The 20,504-nt window shown below is 38.4% G+C and overlaps 1 protein-coding gene across 2 annotated transcripts in view; it reads right to left on the bottom strand.

The window, feature by feature from the left end:
* The window catches only part of CDK19 (cyclin dependent kinase 19), a 121,105-nt gene that overhangs the window by 22,433 nt on the left and 78,168 nt on the right, over positions 1-20,504 (bottom strand). For both annotated transcript variants that reach the window (XM_082302809.1, XM_082302810.1), the window contains exons 5-6: positions 13,449-13,506; positions 12,107-12,238 (exon numbers count right to left, since the gene is read on the bottom strand). In XM_082302809.1, the coding sequence (XP_082158935.1) occupies positions 12,107-12,238; positions 13,449-13,506 (190 nt within the window). The remainder of the gene's footprint in view (positions 1-12,106; positions 12,239-13,448; positions 13,507-20,504) is intronic.

Genomic DNA, 20,504 nt, shown 5'->3' with positions numbered 1-20,504 from the left:
AACTTTTCACTGAACATAGGACAGAACCCAAGATTAAATACATCATAATTCTTAACTATATCCAAGAAAATAAATAAACAGTCTCTCAGTGTCACAGAATTCTTTAATAAAATTCTCTTAAAGAAAGTAAGTAAAGACTTAGAAAACACCTATTTAGGTGCAATCAATCTGAGGAATTAAATCATCATTAGTGAGGTTTAGCACAATAGCATCAGTACTCAACCAAACTGCTTTTTCCTGTTGTTGTTTTGAACACAAAGTCTAGACTCTTGGACACATGTGAATGCTGGTAAAGGCAGTGAAGAGCAGAAGGACAGACAGCAGAATACAGCTTCCCTGCACCTGCCAAGGGCTAATGCAACAACCAGGGTACCCAAAAGCTACTTAGCAAGGCCTTAGCCCAAACAAGGCCTTTCAGGTCATCTCTAAGAACTACAGCATTTACTTAAGATCCTACAAAACTTTCCAATCAAGGCAAGGACATCAAGCACACCAACAGACTGGAAATCTGAAAAGGGGCTGTACAGGCAAATGTTTTTAATTTTTTTCAAGTAACCATTGAGTGGTCTAATGAAAAGGTATAACCTCTATTAAAAAATGTCCCATCTGATGCTGAGCACAACAGCACATTCTGGACTTACTTGGAATCTTTATACACAAGAGTCGAGGAGCACAGAGATACTACAGAAAAAGAGTTTATTAATTTTTATGCTGGTTTTAACACTAAATGAGATCTAAATAATGTATCTTTAAAGAAGGACTTCTTTGGTCTGGTAAGGTGATCAGAACACGCCTGTTATATATGTTTTGTTATCACACATACACACAAGGGAAAGACCTTCCCACTCATACATGAAGCTCCCAATTTTTATGTGCTTCATTTAAACTTTAGTCAGCAAAACAGAAGGTTGAGGAAGTGGTTAGTAGCCTTTTAAATTTGACACCTTCTATGGAGAACGGAAAATGGAGTCAAACACTTACATGTGACAGGCTTTTCAAGGGGAAGCAAAAAAAATGTGTCAGTGGGTTAAGGGTCAAAAATTTGCCATCACTCTTTGATGCTGGGCAGTGTTGACCAATTTTTAACAAGCAGCATCTCAACAGACCTTGACTGAAGAATAGCTTACACTGTAAAGCCATGAAGATGACTTTGCTGCAGACAGAAACAATACCTCACACTAATCTGAGGTATGTTCACAGCCAGCCAACCATGTATCTAAGAACAATGTTTTATTTCAAAAGCGCATCATCTTCTGTGCCATGATGTAACATCAAGATAATTCAAAACTTTTAACTGCAAAACCATACTAACTTGAATAAGTAATGAAATCCATTACCCTTACTTTTCTTTTTACCTGTATGCCTTTATCCTAGACCCTTAGATTAAGGTGCCTTCTTCTCATGTTTGCACTAACAATTTAATTAATTTCAATTAATACAACCCTAAAAATTTTAAAGCATCTTGACTGAAATTCTGAGTTCACTTAAATCAATTGTCATTTTCTGCAGTGTTTTAATGGGCCAGGCTTTCATTATTCTCTCTTAACAGAGGTATTTCTAGGTTGTCAAAATATTTTATTTTCCCACTTACATTTCTACTCCTCAGTGTATCATTAAATGAAGATCCTGGATTATATGATTTCAGACTTCTGCTATGCATTAGATACATTATCTAGCTTGCAACATTAGACTTAAATTACTGTGCTAAGCTTGACAACACAGATACAATAGATTTAGTACAGGGAGTGGCAACAAATCCAGAGGCCCTAGGTAGTCCTTTCATGCAGCAAAAATATGATTTCAAACGGCAAAATCCTGTTAAAGAACTTAATCCTTAGTTTACAGAACTTCACATCCAAGAATTTGGAAATTCCAGGTTTACGGTTCTGCATGAAACCTTGTATTTAACATGTGCAGATTCCTGAAGACAGGAATCATCAAGGCTGAAATCGTACCAACAATTGTACCACACAGCACAAGAATTCGACTTTTGCCAGCATCAGCACCTTGAGAACAAAACCTTCACCAACATTATATTGCTTTTGCAAGGATTTTCAGTGTATTTTCTTTTCAAATACTCTTCTCTCCCCACATCAGCCCCAAATCCTACACATACCACATTTTCATCAGCAATTCTTTAACTCCTCACTTGTGTCTTCAAGACTACTGCTGTATAAACTACAGATTATCTATTACATTAGCTAGCAATAGAGCAGCTAACTTCCTTGGGAGCATGGAGTGATGGTTGCATGAATGCAGAATAGAGTGACAGTTCCATCTTCTTCCTCCTCTTCTTTCAGTTCTTCCAGAACCTGGGGCTGCTCCAGCCTCAGGTGGTGTCACCTCAGGGCAAGGAATTAGGTCAGTGGGACAAGCGCTTAGTTCTGGCAGGGAAAGTGTGTTACAGCCTTGCTTTTTCCCTAATCCTAAATCTTTAGATTGTTGGAGATGGCAGAGGAACATCATGACAACTCCAGTACCTCCAAGATTCAGCAAAGAACATACTGCTACTTTTGTTTCAGCAACAGCCATGCTTAGGGTCCAAGAGGTACCCTGGCAAGCTCTCAAGCTTTTCATGGAAACAAGGCTAAAAAGAAAAATGGCCTTTCAGTGACAACTCTTCAAAAGTCTGAGGAATGGGTGACAAAAGGCAGCTTTGTCATTTCAGGGCTACTTGCCCCTACCAAATATCAAACAACTGCATCAAGTAAAAGAAGTATGAAAACTTCTTATTGCAAAGGTCACGAGTCTCTCTTATACTGCAAAGTATTAGGCAGGTCTAATACAGAAATTGTTACTATTTCCTCCTATAATGATGACAGAATTAAGAACAGGCAAGATTAGACACTGTTTGGTAAAATAGTATTTACAAAGCTTTTCAGGAAACACGCACAGCTCTGCATTTCATAAAATCATATGAAAAAACTACTGACAACAGCAAATAAGAAAGCGGTACATACTCTTTGAAAGGGAAATACAATTTTTTTTCTAATTAAATGCAAAATATTTTAATAAACCAGCTTTTTTTGTACACAGTGGAGCTCTGTGCAGGTAAACTCCATGCTAACGAAAGAGGAACAGTGACTTTGTTATCTGTTGTGTGCTCTCACTTGGCTTGTGTCTTTAGCTATTACAACTTTTTAATAGGTCCAATATGTCAACACCTTCAGAACTAACTCAAGGTGAGCTAAAGCCCTGCTATCTGGTAGATTGAGTTGTGATAAGGAACATCTGTGAAGAATACTTTCTTGGACAGTTCCAATTCACAAGCCATGACAGTCTTTTCTAGAGGTTATTAAAGCTTTTGATGCCTACTTTATTTCAGTCAATGGAGAGGAATGCACATGAACAAACCTTGCCTCCCAGACAGTACCATTGGAGAAGCTTCTTTGTTTCACTTTACAGTATCTTAACGTTTCTGTTACTAAGGTTTTCAGCCCTACAGTTATTTCTAGTAAGGCACTGACAACAACTCCAACGTAATTATAGGCAACTCCATTGGATAATACATGAAATAAACCGGCGTGAGGAATAATTCTGCTGTCAGTCACAGTTATTGACAAGAAGTCAACTTATGAAGCAATCACACCTGTCCTGAAAACCAGTCATTCTACTTGATCAGTGCTGTAATGTTGAAAGTTTCAGTTGATATTGCTGAAGTAATTATACCTGAGGATCAAACTGATGGATCAGCTAAAACAACTCCTCTGCACCAGAAGTATGCATCTTGTTAGGATAGCAAGCACTTGGTTTTCAGCCAAAATCAACTCTTATGAGCCAACTTTTCAGATTTGGTAGCAAAAAGCGCACATTAAAAGCCTTTATTGCTGCACAGTATAATGAGGGTAAAATGTTTATGGAACCAGCTTTCACAAGGAAAACTCCTGTCTTACTTCCCTAAGTAATCTTTCTTTAAAAAACCTAAATCTTTTTTTAAACGGAGTTCATGGCATAGGTTGCTCAGGAAGATTAGAGAATCAATGCTGCTGCTGCAAAGCTCATCTGTCTGGTAAAGGGCGAAGTCAGTGAGATCCTAGGGAAGTATGAGGCCCCATGGTTATTAACAGTTTGGAAGAACACAAAGCTGATACTTGGAGGGAAAAACAATTAGAAGGAAAAAAGACACGGAACTAAAACTATGACCAGTATGGAGGATTTTTGGCCCACAAATCACTGACAACTCCTGATCTACATGGGACTAAGCGTAGACAGATTTTTGAAGGCACTTCTTGCTCAAAAGTGGGGTTTTATCACAGCTATTGCTATAGAGGATATTCTGCCTTCTGAGTACTTTTATATTATTTTTCCTGCTCTAAAATAAGCCATGTACAGCCAAGTCAATGCAGCAGCAAATGTGCCAAAATACCAAACAAAACGGCAAAAGCATCCAGTACTTCCCTTTGTAAGTGTTGCAAGGGGAGAGAGTCATGAGAATACAAAAAGTATTGGGTGACCACATGTGGAAGCTTACACGTTAATTTACCAAGCAATCCAAATCAGGACAATTAGCAGATTGCAGTTGTGATTAAGGATTTTGTGGTTTTGTTCTCCTTTTCTTTCCTCTTTTGTTTTTATTGTCCAGAATGTGTATATTTCTCAAGTTAATTGCAGATGCTAAGTGACATCCCAGGTCCTCAGACAAATAATCCATTCATTGAGTTAACAAAAACAATTTACAGCATACTTGTACTGGAGCACCCCATTATCCTTAACTGACTTTATCTCCAGTGTCGCTGTCCGTGGATTGGCAGTGCCGGATGGTGAGGTGCCGCAACCCTCCTAAAAACATCTCCTTAGCGAAGCCGCTAGGCAGGACCAGCACACGCTCACACACGCGCACGCACACACACGGACAGCTCCAGAAAACGGGTCGATGACAAAGAACAGGAAGGATCTTTGTATGGGGTTCCACGGGAGGTGTTTAATGCAGCCACGCTCCTGTAGGGTTCCAGGGATGAAGACAAAGAACATTGGAGGGTCCAGGTTTAAATACGGGAGCGGGCGATCATCAGAGACCAATGATCCGAGGGCACGGGGCCGGTACAAAGGCGGGACTGGGGAATGGGAGCCAATGGGAAAACTCTGGGGGGGTGGTGAGGGGCAAGAGCCAATGGGGGGAACCTGGAGTGGAGAACTTTCTAGGGCATGGGATATATAAGGTAACAAGGGGCAGGGAGGCCAACAGCCAACCGGGGAAGCAGAACTGGGGTATATTAACATACCAAAGCACAGCACCCTGGGGGAAGCCTTTTCTGTCACCCTAACCTGGGGAGGAATCTCTGGTACTAGGGATGTCTCACCACTGGATTCTCTTTGGCCTTTGTACCACAGGCCCACCAGCCTCCATATCCAGGACAATACCATTAAGCAGCGTCCCCATTTTATAGATAATGAAACAACACTTGGGATGGAATAAATGAAATGTGGCCAACTACACACAACACTTGGGACTGAATCAGTATTTAAAGTCAAGTCTTTTGAGACCCAGCTTACTGTCCTAAGAAATGAAACTCAGTCTGGCCCACTTTAAAGTACCTCCATTGGTTTTACACCAGCAGAGACAGGTCAGACTCACAGCACTGTTCGCATTCTTCTGACTATTAAACTACTACAACACCTCTCAGACTCTTTAGAGTTGACAATGGCCAGCAGCTTTACTTTCTAACGTCCAGACATAACATATTTGAGAAGCAAGAGTAATAGAGGAGTTAGAAGAAGGCAGGAACTAGATCACAAAAGAGTTAATGTGTTAAAGTTTGCAACAATCCTGCAGACTATACTCCTTGAGTTGCTGGCAGCATCCCAAGCTTCCCAAAATACTTACTAATATAACTTTAAAATATTCTAATTAGGTGATCTAATAATCCTTTCTATAACTTTACATTTCCTAGATTATTGTAGTAGTGTAGAAAATGCTTTTTATTTTTTAATAAAAGAAGAAGCTTATATAGTATTCTAGACATATTTTCCTATTTTAGAGAGCAAGAAGAAAAAACAGCAGTAAATCATCCAGTATCTGCAGTAACTAGATAAGAGAGCAGCAATTAATCCTTGGTATTAAAATATTTTGCCTCTCAGAAAAAGCGTAAGGACAACTTTGATAATCAAAATTAAGAAAGTTTACCACATGCCAAAACAAGCTTACCACAAAATATCATCTGACTCCAATTACTCCTCATGTTGTACAACATTTCCCAGGGCATGAACAAGGCTCCCTTCTTGGTGTAGCCTGAGCTTTTCTTTTCAGCATGCATAAATGAGTATTTTCAAACCTCTCTGATTTATTTTTCTAGTTTTTCCACAACCCCATCCTCAAATCACAACCTCTCACAAACAAGAATGTGGATTCCTGTGCAGCAGTCAAATGCTGACTATGGATTTGTTCTTCTCAATTACTTCTCATGGATCCTTAAGAACTGTCCCCCTGCTCCTGTGACTCCACAGACAACAGGTGGGAACCTCCCCTGTACATTTCTCCTGAAGAGTTTTCAATCGTCTGGTTGGTCCCACCCGTAATTTCTCGTTTACCAGATTTTCCAGATAGGTCTTATTTTTTTTCCTCCCAATCCTCCCAGAACATGAGACCAAAAGAATTTCAGGCATCAGTCCAAGATATCCAGAGGCCCACAGCCTGGCCAGCACACCAACAATCTGTGCGCGCACAGTAAGGACATCTGATGCACTCGGCATGTGCGGGACTCACTGCATAAGCAATATGGAACACATATGGACATACTTCCTTCCTAAATCCTACATAATACACCCTAGACATTTCCCTCTCTTTTTTTCCTGCACGAGGGCAAACAGAGTTGCTGAAACTCTGACGGATCCTAGCATTCATTATAAATTCATTCATTCTGATACACCAAATATTTTCCTGTCACATTTGCTTTCAATGGCATTTTGATATCTGCTTATACCTTTCACACATTTCCAGTTTCCATAACTACATGGTAGTCTGGAAATAGAATGAGGTGACAGTGCACTACCCAGGCTTTGAATTACAGTTTCTCTATACCTAACTCTCATTTGGGCTGGTAAATGCAGTTACCACACAGTTATTTCTGACATTTCTGCTGACTTATAATTTAGACACGTGCAAAAAGGTAACTAAGAAATAGAGATTTCTCAGGTTTCCAGACTTATTTTTTCACAATAAACAAGCCTACCCTTTTTTGGTTCATGACAGTGTTTTAGCCTTGCTCAATGGGTGGTTGAATGATCACTTTTTGTCAACAAAATCCAAACCATCTGAACTATTCTAAGTCACCTAATGCCATTTATCAAATATGCTATTGCTTTAAATTAAGGCAAGTGGTAAGGAGAGGTAAGATAACATGGTTGTTTGATAGCACTGATAACTATACAAGCTGCAGCTTGATAAAAACAAGTCATAATTATGTTATTACCTTGATATGCTACAAGATGCCCCAGAATGAATCATACTAGAGACTGCCACATGCTTTCTTAAAAACCTATGATGAAAGAGTTCTTACTACTTGCTTTACCTACTAAAACATTATTTTCTAATCTGATGTTCCCAGAGTAAAAAAACCCAACTGATTAATGTCTCCTTTCAAGCTCAAAGTCAGCTTAACTTTTCCTTCATTTTACCACAATAATTTCCTTTGGTTTCCTTAAAATTAAGGTGCAGAAGTCTTTGCCCATGCAAGAAAGGAGCACTGTATCTTGCACTGTACCTTACTTCAGCCTTGTTTCTTTAGTATTTTGAGCACAAAGGCATTTTCCGTTGTGCTGGATTTTCTAGTCATTCAGTAATTTTATTAAAGTTTCCATGATGGCAAGCAATTTCCATTTTTGCAGTTACTTGGTTTCACCTGAAGCTTGTTCAAGTTACTTTTATTTGCAGGTTTTACATCTTTGCTAAAGTATTATAATGAACACAGATTCTATAGAATCTGTTTCTATTTCTATTCTATGTTTGAATTATGATGCTGAAAATCTAGAAAACCTTGACCTGCCATAGTGAATTTAGTACAGATTAAATTGTGGTAATGGAAAAGAGAGTGAACTTTGGCTTCTACAACACCAGTTTCCCAATTTGCATTCATCTGGTAAGTTAATTACTCATAGCTATGGGAGCAGATATTACATGTGAAACTTCATTAACAAGTAGGGCTTACATTATAAACATTCACAGTTCAGGAAACGAAATAATACTCTCCATGAAACCCTAACATGGGCTTTTTACTATCCTTTTAACATGCAGAAAGCAAAAGCTATTTCCGTTCTTCAGCAATACTATATTCCCAATTCCTACATCTCTTTAAAACACGATGTCAAATATATGATGAACCTGTTCTGCAAGGAAATAAATTAAAAGTAGAATATTTCATTCATAGGAAGAGACAAACTAAATAAACAAAAAATGTCACTGAAAAATCACCCCTAAAATAATGAAATATGCTTAAGTATTGTTTTGTGTAATATATAGCACTTTCTAAACAGACTGTATTCACTCCAATTTTCCCTCAAAGTTAAACCCACAAAATGTAACTAAGATCAGGTCCAGAAATCAAAACCAAAAATCCTGAACAAGTCAAAAGTCAAATTCCAATTTCAGTCTGATCTTGTATGAGAATTATTTACATGCAAGCAAGCACACCTAAAGGCTTTATTACAAGAATAAACTGGAAACTATAGTAGACAGTGCCCAGGATATTTTGAATACACTGCTAATAATTAAATTATATGTGAAACAAAGATAAGGAAGAGAGTATTACATGTAGAATATAAAAAATGCATTTAAAATAAAGTAAAAACAAGATAAAGTCAGTAAAAACCTAAGCAAACATCTGAATCATGTAGCGACTGTTGGACAATGTTGAGGACGTTGCAGAAGAGAACTGATGACAATGATTTCCTAGTAAATTCAAACAAAAATATTTCTCACTATGAAAAAACTGAAAGAGAAAACTCTGCTTTTAGCCTTATTTGTATTTACTAATCAATAAAAGTAATATATTATCTAAAAGACATGGGAAAATAGCTATGGAAAACAAGTAGCTATACTAAATAACCTTTTTTTTTTTTTTTTTATAATTTGCTATATCTAATCACCTTTCTTCTAAATTATTGTTTCCAACTCAAGAGCAATTATGTGAGAATCTTGATTTTTGAGTTATTACTAAAAGCAATACATAAGACTTCCTGAGAATTATGTAATATTAAGAGATCTTAAAATTGTATTTCTTGCACAGAGATTTAAGAGAAAGTTTTAAAAGTTGCATCATCTGCCAAAAACCTTAGCATTTGAATTAAACTCTCACTAGCATGCTTAGCTCATGAAAATGGCATTTTTTTAAGTGCACATAGTGCTTGAAGCAAAACACAAGTCTGGACTCAATAAACTGCATGAACATCACTGCTGTCATTTTGTTACTCTCTTGTTCCCTCTACCTTAAAACTGCATATATATCAGCTCCATGTACCTTTTTACTTTTCCCTTCTCTTCAATCACATGCTCCTCTAATCCTTCAATCAGCCTACAAATCTCAACTTGCAACTTTCCTTGTTCTCATTTCCGTATTTTTTATCTTGCTGCCCAAACTGTTTTGAGTGCCCCTCAGCACTCCCACTGCATGCCAGGTACTATGTAACCATTCACACCCCTCCTGGGTGACTCACTGGTGTGATACAAGAAATAAAAGCCTCAGAAATAATAAACTACTAGCAAAACCAGATCTCTCCAAAGTACCATTGTCCTCTAAAGTTTCATAAGAACTTCTTGCCTGTGTTTTAGTATAGACTAGAGATCCCTTAGGGCAAGAACCAAGTTATTTATGACATAATTAAACAAACAACAGCATTATACTAATTCATCCTTCAAAGAGATACCCTGAGATAATGATACATATCACTCACCCAAATCTCTAAACAATATGCTATCTATCAAAACCAGGTAGCTGTCAGTTGAGGTAACTTCCCTGTACCACACACACAGGTCAGTCAGTAATCTGGTCCATTTGCATCAGTGTTTTCCACTATGAACATAGGGCAATTTAAGCACCTAATTTACAGGTGTTTGAGGCAATCCGGTTGGTATTTTCTTTAAAACACTTCTGCAAACAGAGACTTAGTAGCTAGCAGCCCAGTCTGCATGGTGGCAGATGTGAAGCAGGCTCTAAGAGTCTGCTTCTGCCACCACGGGATTGTGCCAGAACCATGCAGGGGACGGGGCATTACAAAGCTCCATCCCCAGCTCCCACTGGAGCAGATACCCTGGGATACCTCTGTCTCAGTTGAGGCAGAACTCCAGGAGGAGAGTGTTGCCATGCAGGAGTCAGTCTGCAGGGTGACACTGGCCTCACGTTGGGAGATACACCCTGCTTGGGGCACTGGGACACCAGCAAAAGGAGCTGTGGGAGGAGGTGAAGAGACCATGGGGCATCAGGAGAACAAACAGAACACAAACACGGTTACTTCAGGGATGCTGAAAAGATTTCTAGAGGACTTGGGGGTAAACTATATGTGTCATTCCTCAGGTCTGCTACTGAGGAAGAAGGAAGAACTGGTTGGGGATATGATAATCAATGGCAGCTTTGGCTGTAACAACCATAAAACAGTGGAGTAACAAAGGCCAAGGAGCAGAGGTAACCAGCATGGTCAGAGGCTGGAGAGCCTGCTCTGGGAGAGGATACTGAGGGACATGGGCTTGTTCAGACTGAAGAGGAATCTATGAGCATCCCACAGTACCTACACAGAGGTGACCAAGATGATGGAGCTAGGCTCTTACAACGGCATACGACAGGAGAGTGAGAGATTATTGGCATAAACCAAACCAAGAAATTGTAACTAGGTATCAAGAAAAAATTCTTTACTACGAGGGTGATTTTGCAGTGGAACAGGTTAACCAGAGAGGGTGTGAAATCTTTGTTGTTAGAGGTTTTCAAGATGTAGCTGGCCAAACCCCTCAACAGACCAGGCAGAATTCATAATGGGCACTGCTTTGAGCAGGAGGACGAACAAGAAACCTCCTAAGGTCCCTTTTGACCTGACTGAATCTCTCTGCAATTAGTATTTTTCTTTGGACCAGGTTTTTGGTTTTGAAATGGATCAGATTTCCCCCACTTCTGATACTTCAGCTTCTGCTGCAGAGTTCTAGAGTACACAAAATAAACTCCTGCACTGAAGGAGTCCAAATGGAAGTGGAAAGCAGTAAAGAAATGAAAAGTACAAGTCTACATCAAAAAAGTCAGGTGTCAGTTCATTCATTCTCCAAACCTTTCCCTGTATATGGTAGTTGAATAAACAGGAGTTACCTGGGGGAAAAAAAAAACAACACACTGTGAGCCTTAGAAGTGTTCCCAAGGGAACACTCAAACTGAGATGCCAGTATGACACAGTATTCTGTAACTCTCTGAAAAAAGGCCCACAAAGCATCTACAAAGACTTCTGCAACAGAAAAATGCCTGCCAAGAAAGCCACCTCTGTACTCATAGGAACGATTTAACACTATTAACAGAGGGTCACTCTTTCCTTTGCAGTTCAATATGCAACCCAACCATGCAGCCAGGATACCTCCCATGCACCTCAATGCTTTAATTCTCCAAACAGCTGGGCACCCAGGCTGATTGTGCTTCTGGAACTTAGCAGGGGACAAACAGCCTGGCTACCAGCATTTCCTGAACGTGGAGCTTCATAAATCATCAGGAGTAAACAACGTGCAGATTATGCACAGCACAGGAGACCAGCCCTCTGCTTATCAAGCCACACATTTCATAGAAGCATCTAGACATGTAACACCCGACAAGACTGCCATAGCTGTTTCCCTTTTGAAGGTTTACAACATTACAAGATTCTAAGCCTATATTAAGAAAACATATAAACCAATTCAAAGGATATTTTTGTTTTAAAAACAAAACAAAACAAACAACATACTTTAAATGTCTAGGTTATATTGAAAAATAAAAGCACCATCTTCAAAAAGTTTTAATCTTGATTAATCTTTTATGGATGGGATCATCTGCTACTATTTCAGGGACAAAACCCCAAAACTAGCTGGTCAGCTGATCATCATATCTCTTGTAAGGCTAATATCCTTACAGAACTTGCAGGCAAACGTCTTTCTTACAGGACAACTTACCAATGGCCTTTGTGTAATGTCTGGCCCCAAGTAACAGCTCTGGAGCTCTGTACCAGAATGTCACCACAACCGGATCCAAGTCTGCCAATGGCTTCAAAGGCGAGTTAAACAATCTTGCAAAACCCATATCAGCTGGAGAATGGGGAGAAAAAATGAGAAGAGTATTTAAATTTTAATACAAATAAATCAGAATTTAACAGTATTGTCAAAAAACCAATTACAACAATAGCTCAAAAACATTAAAAATTAAAAATCAAAGTTTCTAACAAAACAAAAACTACTTACAACAATACTGGACCAAATTTATCTAAGGCTAAATGCCATTTACTTCATTCCTAAGACTATGAAGGATAACATCTGGTGTTTTTTCATCATGGTATTGTAAAACTTTACATAACACAGATGCCTGTTCATTTTTTAAAACTGTAACAGAAACTTGGTTAACTGAAGTTGAGTAGTAGGTCTCTAATGTACATTTTCTCCTTTATTTTTATAGATGCTTACAAAACTGTGAGTCCTTGTGGCCGCTGTATATTTACCCAAAGTGCAAAACCAAAATGACTGCAGTGTAGATTGTTTTGCACTACTTTTCAAGGCATGCCTCCTACTTGACTTGGAGGAATGAGGTTCAGAGTCAGTCAGCATGTGCTGTTACAGAGATGTATTTTAAAACTAAGCATTCATTCTATAGAATTCAAAAATTCTCTTTAGAATGAGCCTTGTAAGTAACAGTAAGAAATGCTAGATGGAAAGCACAAAATTTGGTGTACTGTCAAACCCCCACATTTTAAACCCAATTCAAATCTGAAACTTTAATTTTACACAAACTTGAGTATTGCCACATGCTGTATTTAAAAAAGGTAATACCCACATCACTAAAACTGAGAAGGTAATTAGATTTTGGATAAAGACCATCACAGCTACATGTGTTACTCATCTTGACACCAAATAACTTTTGTGTCACAAACCTTGGGATCTCTACAAACATGTGCAGTAACGTTATTTATATTAAAAATTTTTAAAAAGCACAATTTATAAGTAACAATGCTAACTTATGCTAACTAATCATAGTAGAAGTCAAAAGAACCTTGGCCATCAGCACTGATCTCTGTAATTATTACTTTTTTCTCATACAGATGTTTTTATATATCATCAAATAACCTTGGCAAGCTTAGAAATGTCTAATAATATACTTGGAATTTCTTAAGTCTGTAAACTCAGTGAATGAGATTCAAAATTGAACTAGCAGTTGTAGATACATATACTCAAAGAATACTGAAGATGTCTTTTTTTTTAATATTAAACCCTTAGCTGCACAATTAAATTTTCTCAAAATGTTTACCTATTTTGACTCTTCCTCTTTCAGGACCTTCACCCATTACCAGAATGTTTGCTGGTTTCTGGAAAACAAAAGTAGAATTTTTAGCTGACCAGCCTCTGTTGATTATTTTTAAGAATAATAAAATTACATACATTTATTTTATAATGAAAACATTTCTAGAAATATCCTTAGAAGTCTAAAATTACCATACCTTTATGTTGCTGACATTTAGTTTTTATCTCTATTTACCAGTTTCACAATTAGAAAACAGAAATATACTTTGACATTTCATAGTTAAGAAATGCCATCTTTAACTAAATGTGCATTTCCATTGTTACTAGAACGATTATACTCACTGGAGAGATTTTCTTCTACAGGGAAGTTTTATATCAGGCTAACTTTTATACTACACATAAATAATCTGGTAAGAACCACTTTTGCTGGTGTAACTTATTTACAGTGATGCCAAATCTTGGTATGCAAATGAATAGGTGAGAGTCACTTTCGTTATCATCCAATATAACTACATTTTTAGAGCTGTGCTTGTTTTTAGTGTATGAATGATAAAAATTGCATGGGCAAAAGCACTTTTTTTTCCACAAAGTTGATTTCATGCTATGAGAATTCACTGGAAACAGGAGTATACACACACAGCTACATCCCAAAAGCTTTTGACAGTGCAGACAGCAGCTTTACAAGGAGAACAAAACCTTTATAGGCATTTTTTGCAATCTATTTGTTTGCAACCAGCTGTTTGTGAACACCACATAAAATCTGCACATGACATCACAGCAATTGTTCTGCAATTAGGATCTAGGTTCCCTCAGACATCAACAGTCATTCCTTGGAAGCTTTTGCCCTATTGTGTTCACAGCTGTAAAAAAAGTAAACAAGATTGAAAACATTAAGTGATTTGAATGAAGAGATGCATAACAAAGCTTCAAAGCAGAATTTTTAGAATGTTCATCCAAACAATAATTATATTTAAATCCTTAATGCCTACAGAGGGGTCTGCTCAAGCAGGATTTGTTCAAGAATCTGCAAGAGATGTCCAGAAGACCAGTGTCAGAATCTCACTTGAATTCTCAGTTCCTTGCCACTATTCACCTGAAATGAGACACTCAAACTAGAGTTACTAATTTGGTTCAAAATTACACATATTTAGCTTTTTTTAAAAAGCAAGCAAACAAACAAACAAAAGCACCCTACTTCACCTATTCTTTCCCCTTTCCCCAGGAAGCTGGTTTTTCCCACCCCACACCCAGTGCTAGACATTGTTTCTTCCCTGGCTCCAACCACTGCCTCTCTTTCTAAATGCATCTTTTATTCCTCCTTTTTTGATTTCTAATTCTCAACACCATCCCTGACTTTTCATTCCCCAACATGTATCTGGAATCATTCAAGAGGGAATATGCACTCCCTTCTTGGAAAACACAAGAGTGATTTCAATTGACCTTGTGCAAACACTCGCCAGCAAATCCAGGAAAGAGAAAGACGATGCTTGCTCTTAGCTAATATTTAATGATAATAAAATCAACACCTCAAGGCAATTGTCAAATGCTGGTTGTACGTTTATGTATTACCCTGAATTGAATATTCCAGAGAACAGAATAATCGCTTTCTGCATATTCAATAACCAGGCAGCAAGAGAAGCATGCCAAGTTCACACTACATTTTACCTTTGTTAGAAATCATATGGCTACAATTGTCCTAACCAAGAGAGCAAAACTCCAGTTTCCTTGATGAAATTCTTCCTAAACTTTTACCTAGCAACTTTGATTCAGAGTTGAGTATGAGTTTACTGGATTGATGCTCCAAAGCCAATTGTATGAGGTTCAACAAGGCAAAGTGTTGGGTCCTGACCTTGGGTCACAACAATCCCATGCAGTGCTGCAGCCTGGGGAAAAGTGGCTGGAAAGCTGCAGCAACAGGCACTGGAACAGGATGCCCAAGAAATTGGTAGAATCACCATCCCTGGAAGTGTTCAAAAAACATGAGGATGTAGCACTTGAGGGCATGGATTAGTGGTACACATGGTGGTGTGAGGTTAATGGTTGGACTTTATCTTAGAGGGGTTTTCCAACCTTAATGATTCTATGAATCAAAAATACTTCAACTGACCTTTACATTCAGGATTGGATTTTAAGCACTATAAAAATGCATTTATTTGTCAAATGAAGAAAGCTGATAAAAACGTAGCCACTGCACTGATTTATAAATCAGTTTTTTTCTAATAAAAGAACTACAGTTGTAAGAAATAAACATTATAACTGCAGGAGATGTACAAAGATAAAAATTAAAATCTAAGCAGAAACAACAGGATTCTCAAAAAGAATCTCACAAGAGCCATATTTTATCTGTGACAATACAATATTCTCCAAGCAGCAATTTCTTCAGAGAAAAAAACTCCCAACTATTTTATCTGCTGACATAATCCACAATATTCACAGAATAGTTCAGGTTGGAAAGGACCTCTGGAGAGCGTAAAGTCTCAAAGCAGGATTAACTACGGCAGATTGCTCAGGCCTGAGCCCAGTTGAGTTTAACCTCCATGGATGGAGACTTCACAGCCCTTCTCTGAAACCTCCAGTGTTTGACCACTCTCACAGTAAAAAAGGTTTATCGATACACTGTATTTACATCTACTGCCTCCTGTTCTACCACTGGATAGCACTGCAAGGAGTCTGGCTCAGTTTTCTTTATTCACACTTATCAGGCACATACACACATTGATAAGATCCCACAAGCCTTCTCTTCTTGAGATTGAATAGCCCCAGCTCCCTCAGCCTCAGACTCCCCCAAGCCCTAGGAGACCACCTTAGTGCACCCATGAATACAGGAGATACACTAGCTTAGAGTCTATGGAAGCAAGAGACTTGTCCATTTATGTATTTTTAAGCCAGAATGTTTTGAAGAGATGTTGTTCTGATTTAAATCTGTTCTAATATATAATCCACCAAGGATCAGAACCCTGCTCAGGCAGCCAGCAGAGAAACAAACTGATTAGCAGATGTCATGTTCATTAGCTCTTGTGAACCCTTCTGAGAGAGTCAGGGGCAGGGGAAACAGAGAAGGAATAAAATGGGAAACAAAGACTTATTTCCAAAACAGCAAGTGCTTCTCCTGAGGCACCACCACCAGTGTGAAGACAGCAGGCATTTCATGGATGGCAACCTGACACCTGCAGGATCCCCACTGTCTCAGTAACATCTTGGTACCTTCCTGCAAGGTGAGAAGTCTTGGCTCCACCCTGTTCCTTAAATAACAAGAAGCATATATCTCGACTTCTTATTTCCCACATGAGCAATTTTACCACTTGGTTATCTACTAACCAGCACTTTCTGAGTTCCTCTTGCTAATCAGAGCTGTTCTGGCTGGGAAAGGCTAAACACTATACCTGATGGGACCCACCTTTTCGAGATGCAATATATGATATCCAGTTCCTGTGCCCATGAATTTTTATTTAATAAACAGTCACAGAGGAGCTTAAAACATAGTCACATATTTTGTGGTTGTTTTATATAATAATGGCTTGAATACTGTAAAACTCTCCCCAGAGTCTTCACAATGCACATGCCACGTTGAGAGTAACACAACCCGCACAGAGCAGCAGTGCTTGGCTAAACAAGCAGCACCAAGGCAGAGCAGCAGAACTTTAGGTGCTCAGGTATGGACGAAAGACTAGTTTACTTCAGAGGGATTAATCTAGCATCAGAGATCCTCAGGAAACTATGTAATGAAGGTTTCCATCATGAGGTAAGAGAAAGGACTACTAAAGGGGAATTCAAACAATCTCTGCTTCTTGGAGAAGGTAGAACGTGTTAGTTCTATCTTAGTTCTTAGTAATCTCTGAAAATGTAGCATTTAAATATCAAAACATCTTACTCCAAGATAGTCACTTAGTCGACAATAAAACTACATTTTAGTACACTATAGTTACTGGACAGCTGCAAAAATCAGATTAAAATCAGGAATTAAAAAGCCCCACACTTCAAGTATGTTCAGGCTACATGTAAGTCAGAAGCACCAGTCTAGTTCCTAACAAAAATCCTACTGCTATCCATGTGGTGAAGAAAACAGGGTTTCAGGTGGAAGGAACCATCAAGAACCAAGCAGCTAAAGACCAAAAGCTGACATATACTTAAGAGTAAATCATGTCTCTATCCAAGAGGACAGAATTTTAATAAAGAAAGTTTGAGAAGCCCTGCTTAAAATTATTAATTAACTCCTCTAGAGTAAAGGGTGGGACAACTCAACAAGTAGCATACTTTTCAACCAGTTACATCCTAATTAATACTCTGTTTTCCTCATACTCTCCCCCCTTCCTGAGAACACAAACACCAGTTGGGAAGCAAAGTGACGCTGCTGCATCTCCCCCTATCTAGTTGCTATAGGAACAACAGAAACAGTAAGAATTAGGAGTCTCACATTTAATACAAGCTATAAAAATGAACAAGTGAATCCCTGATGAGAAATTCAGTTGAGGTTTGACTGTCTAAAAAACATTTGCAAAAAGAGCAAGGTCAACAGCAACAAACAACTGAAGCAAAAATCTGAAATATCTGCAAAAAGGAATGAAGATGATGATGATTCTTTACAAGTCTTTACAATAGGTTATTTACAAGCAATAAGCATGGATAATAACATTTACTTTTCTACATTGGTGGGGGAGAGGGAATAAAGCAATTAAAAAAAAATCTCGGTGGGAGAGAAATGAAAATGTTGGACTAACAAACGCATTTTCACAAATATTGGAAGTCCCATGACTGGGACTCATCCATCTGAAGATACGCTTCTTAGTTTAATATTTAGACAGTAAAACAGAAGAAAGGTTGAAAGAAAAGAAACCATTTATGGTATTAAAAGGCTATAACAGTTCAAAACAGGAACAACAACCTAACAATAGATGGCAATACTTCAGTTTTAATGGTTGTTGTTATCTCCTGAACTACAGCAGTGACACAGTTCTTAAGAGATTTGGTGCAGAACTACAGTCCTGTGAGAAAATGTCCATAGGGATATACCACTCTCCATGCACCATTCTTTATTGTTTATATCCAAACAAATGTGTTTCCCTTTTGAAATGTGTCACTGGACAAAGAATAATCTGAAATTAGGAGGCTTCTATTGTAACAGAGATTGCAAGTCTTACAGATAAAAGCTCTCCCCACAGTTACTGACACTGCCTTGTGATGAAGTCTTTTCAAGTTTCCATTATTTAGAAAACCAATTGTAAACAGCACAGTGTTGATACATAGAGATAACTTTCATTTCACAAGCAAAAATGAGAGCAATAGTATTTTTGTCTCAGCTGTTAGCATGCTGCTCTCCAAATGACAGAGGTCCTGAGTGAGATGGTAGTGTTCCACTCTGCAGGCACCACTCCAAAGACCACTGAGCCTTTCAGTTCAAGATTAAGAGTGAGATGCTGACTGTTCACAGAAATTTGCAAACAAAGCTTTTGTTCTTCTCATCTGTAAGGAAATGTAGGCACTTCCCTGCCTTAAACCCACTGTTCAAACCCAGACATTGTGCTCAGATCAATAAACTGGCACATATGTACTAACACTGTTGCTAATAATTGAGCTAATTAAATCTAACTTAAAAAATTAAAGGCTCTTAAAATATTTTATATGAACTGCAAACCTTCAAATCATTACCACTTCCATATAAAATACTTCCATATATTAAAATGCACGTAGGAAAATTGTTATCTCCGCTTCTCTTTTTTTAGAAAGCTGGTCAACATTTTTCTGATACTGAAGCACTAGACAGAAGTATACCATATAGAGTAAAATATCTTCACATCTGCTTCTCTTTAGCCTTACACACTGCAAATTCATATGAGAGTCACTACTCTGATTACATACCCATCAATTTCAACTTGGTTTTTATCAGATATTATCCTTAATGTTACAAAAGCCCAACTATATTTCATTATATTTTTGGCCTAGATTTGCAATCCATACAATTTTCTTCCACTATTTCTCTCTTCTGTTGAAATGATTGACCTTGCAAAGTAATATCATTAACAAATCCCATCAAGATATTTATCATTTCATTCGAATCAATAATGTAATACAGATATTATCAAATTATCAAAAGGCCAAACATAAAGCTGATTACAACAGCACATGATCTAAAGTGTCAGCAAAATCACAAGGAATACAAAATTCTTTGAAATGGTAGATCATTCAACTGAAGTCAAAACTTATCTAAATCTGAAAAGGAGGAAAAAAATAAGAGGTAAACACATTAAGTAAATATAAGACTACACAGGAAACAAAGAGTACCATAGAATGCTTTTATCCCATCCAGCAGAGTGCTTGTGCCTCTGGGATAACAGATTTTAAAAGGGAAAAAAAAGTTATTACACAGAATTAATTGAGATCAGAGTAGAGAAGAGTGGGAATATGTGAGAGAAACTCTGCAGAGACCAAGATCAGTGAAGAAGGAGGGGCAGGAGGTGCTCTAGTCTCTGGAGCCACAGTTCCCCTGCAGCCTGTGGTGCAGACCATGGTGAGGCAGGATATCTCCCTGAGGCCCACTGTGGTCCACAGAGGAGCAGAGATCCACCTGTAGCCTGTGGAGAAACCCCTGCTGGAGAAGGTGGATGCCCAAAAGAATTGTGACACAGGACTTGTGATTCCAGGGGGGACCCATGCTGGAGCAGCCTGTTCCTGAAGTGCTGCACTTCATGAAAAGGAAAAAGAAAAAAAAAAAAAGACCACACTGGAGCAGTCTGTGAAGAACTGAAACCCGTGGGAAAGACTGCTCTGAGAAGTTCATGGAGGAGTTTCTCCCGTGGGAGGGACACAGTGGCGGAACAGGGGGAGGACTCTCCCCTCCCTAAGGAGGCAGCAGTGGCAGAACCAGAATGGGATTAACTTGCTGCTAACCCCACTCCCTATCTCCCTGTGCTGCTGAGTGTAGGGAGGAGGTAGAGAATCAGGAATAAAATTAAACCCAGGAAGGACAGAGGGTTGGGAGGGGGAAGGTGCTTTCAGGATTTGTTTTACTTCTCATTACCTGGCTCTGATTTTGATCTGGAATAAATTAAATTAATTTCCTTAAGTC

The sequence above is a fragment of the Coloeus monedula genome (genome assembly GCF_965178545.1).
Source record: "Coloeus monedula genome assembly, chromosome: 2".
NCBI lineage: Eukaryota > Metazoa > Chordata > Aves > Passeriformes > Corvidae > Coloeus > Coloeus monedula.
This window is presented reverse-complemented; position numbering and strand designations above follow the sequence as displayed.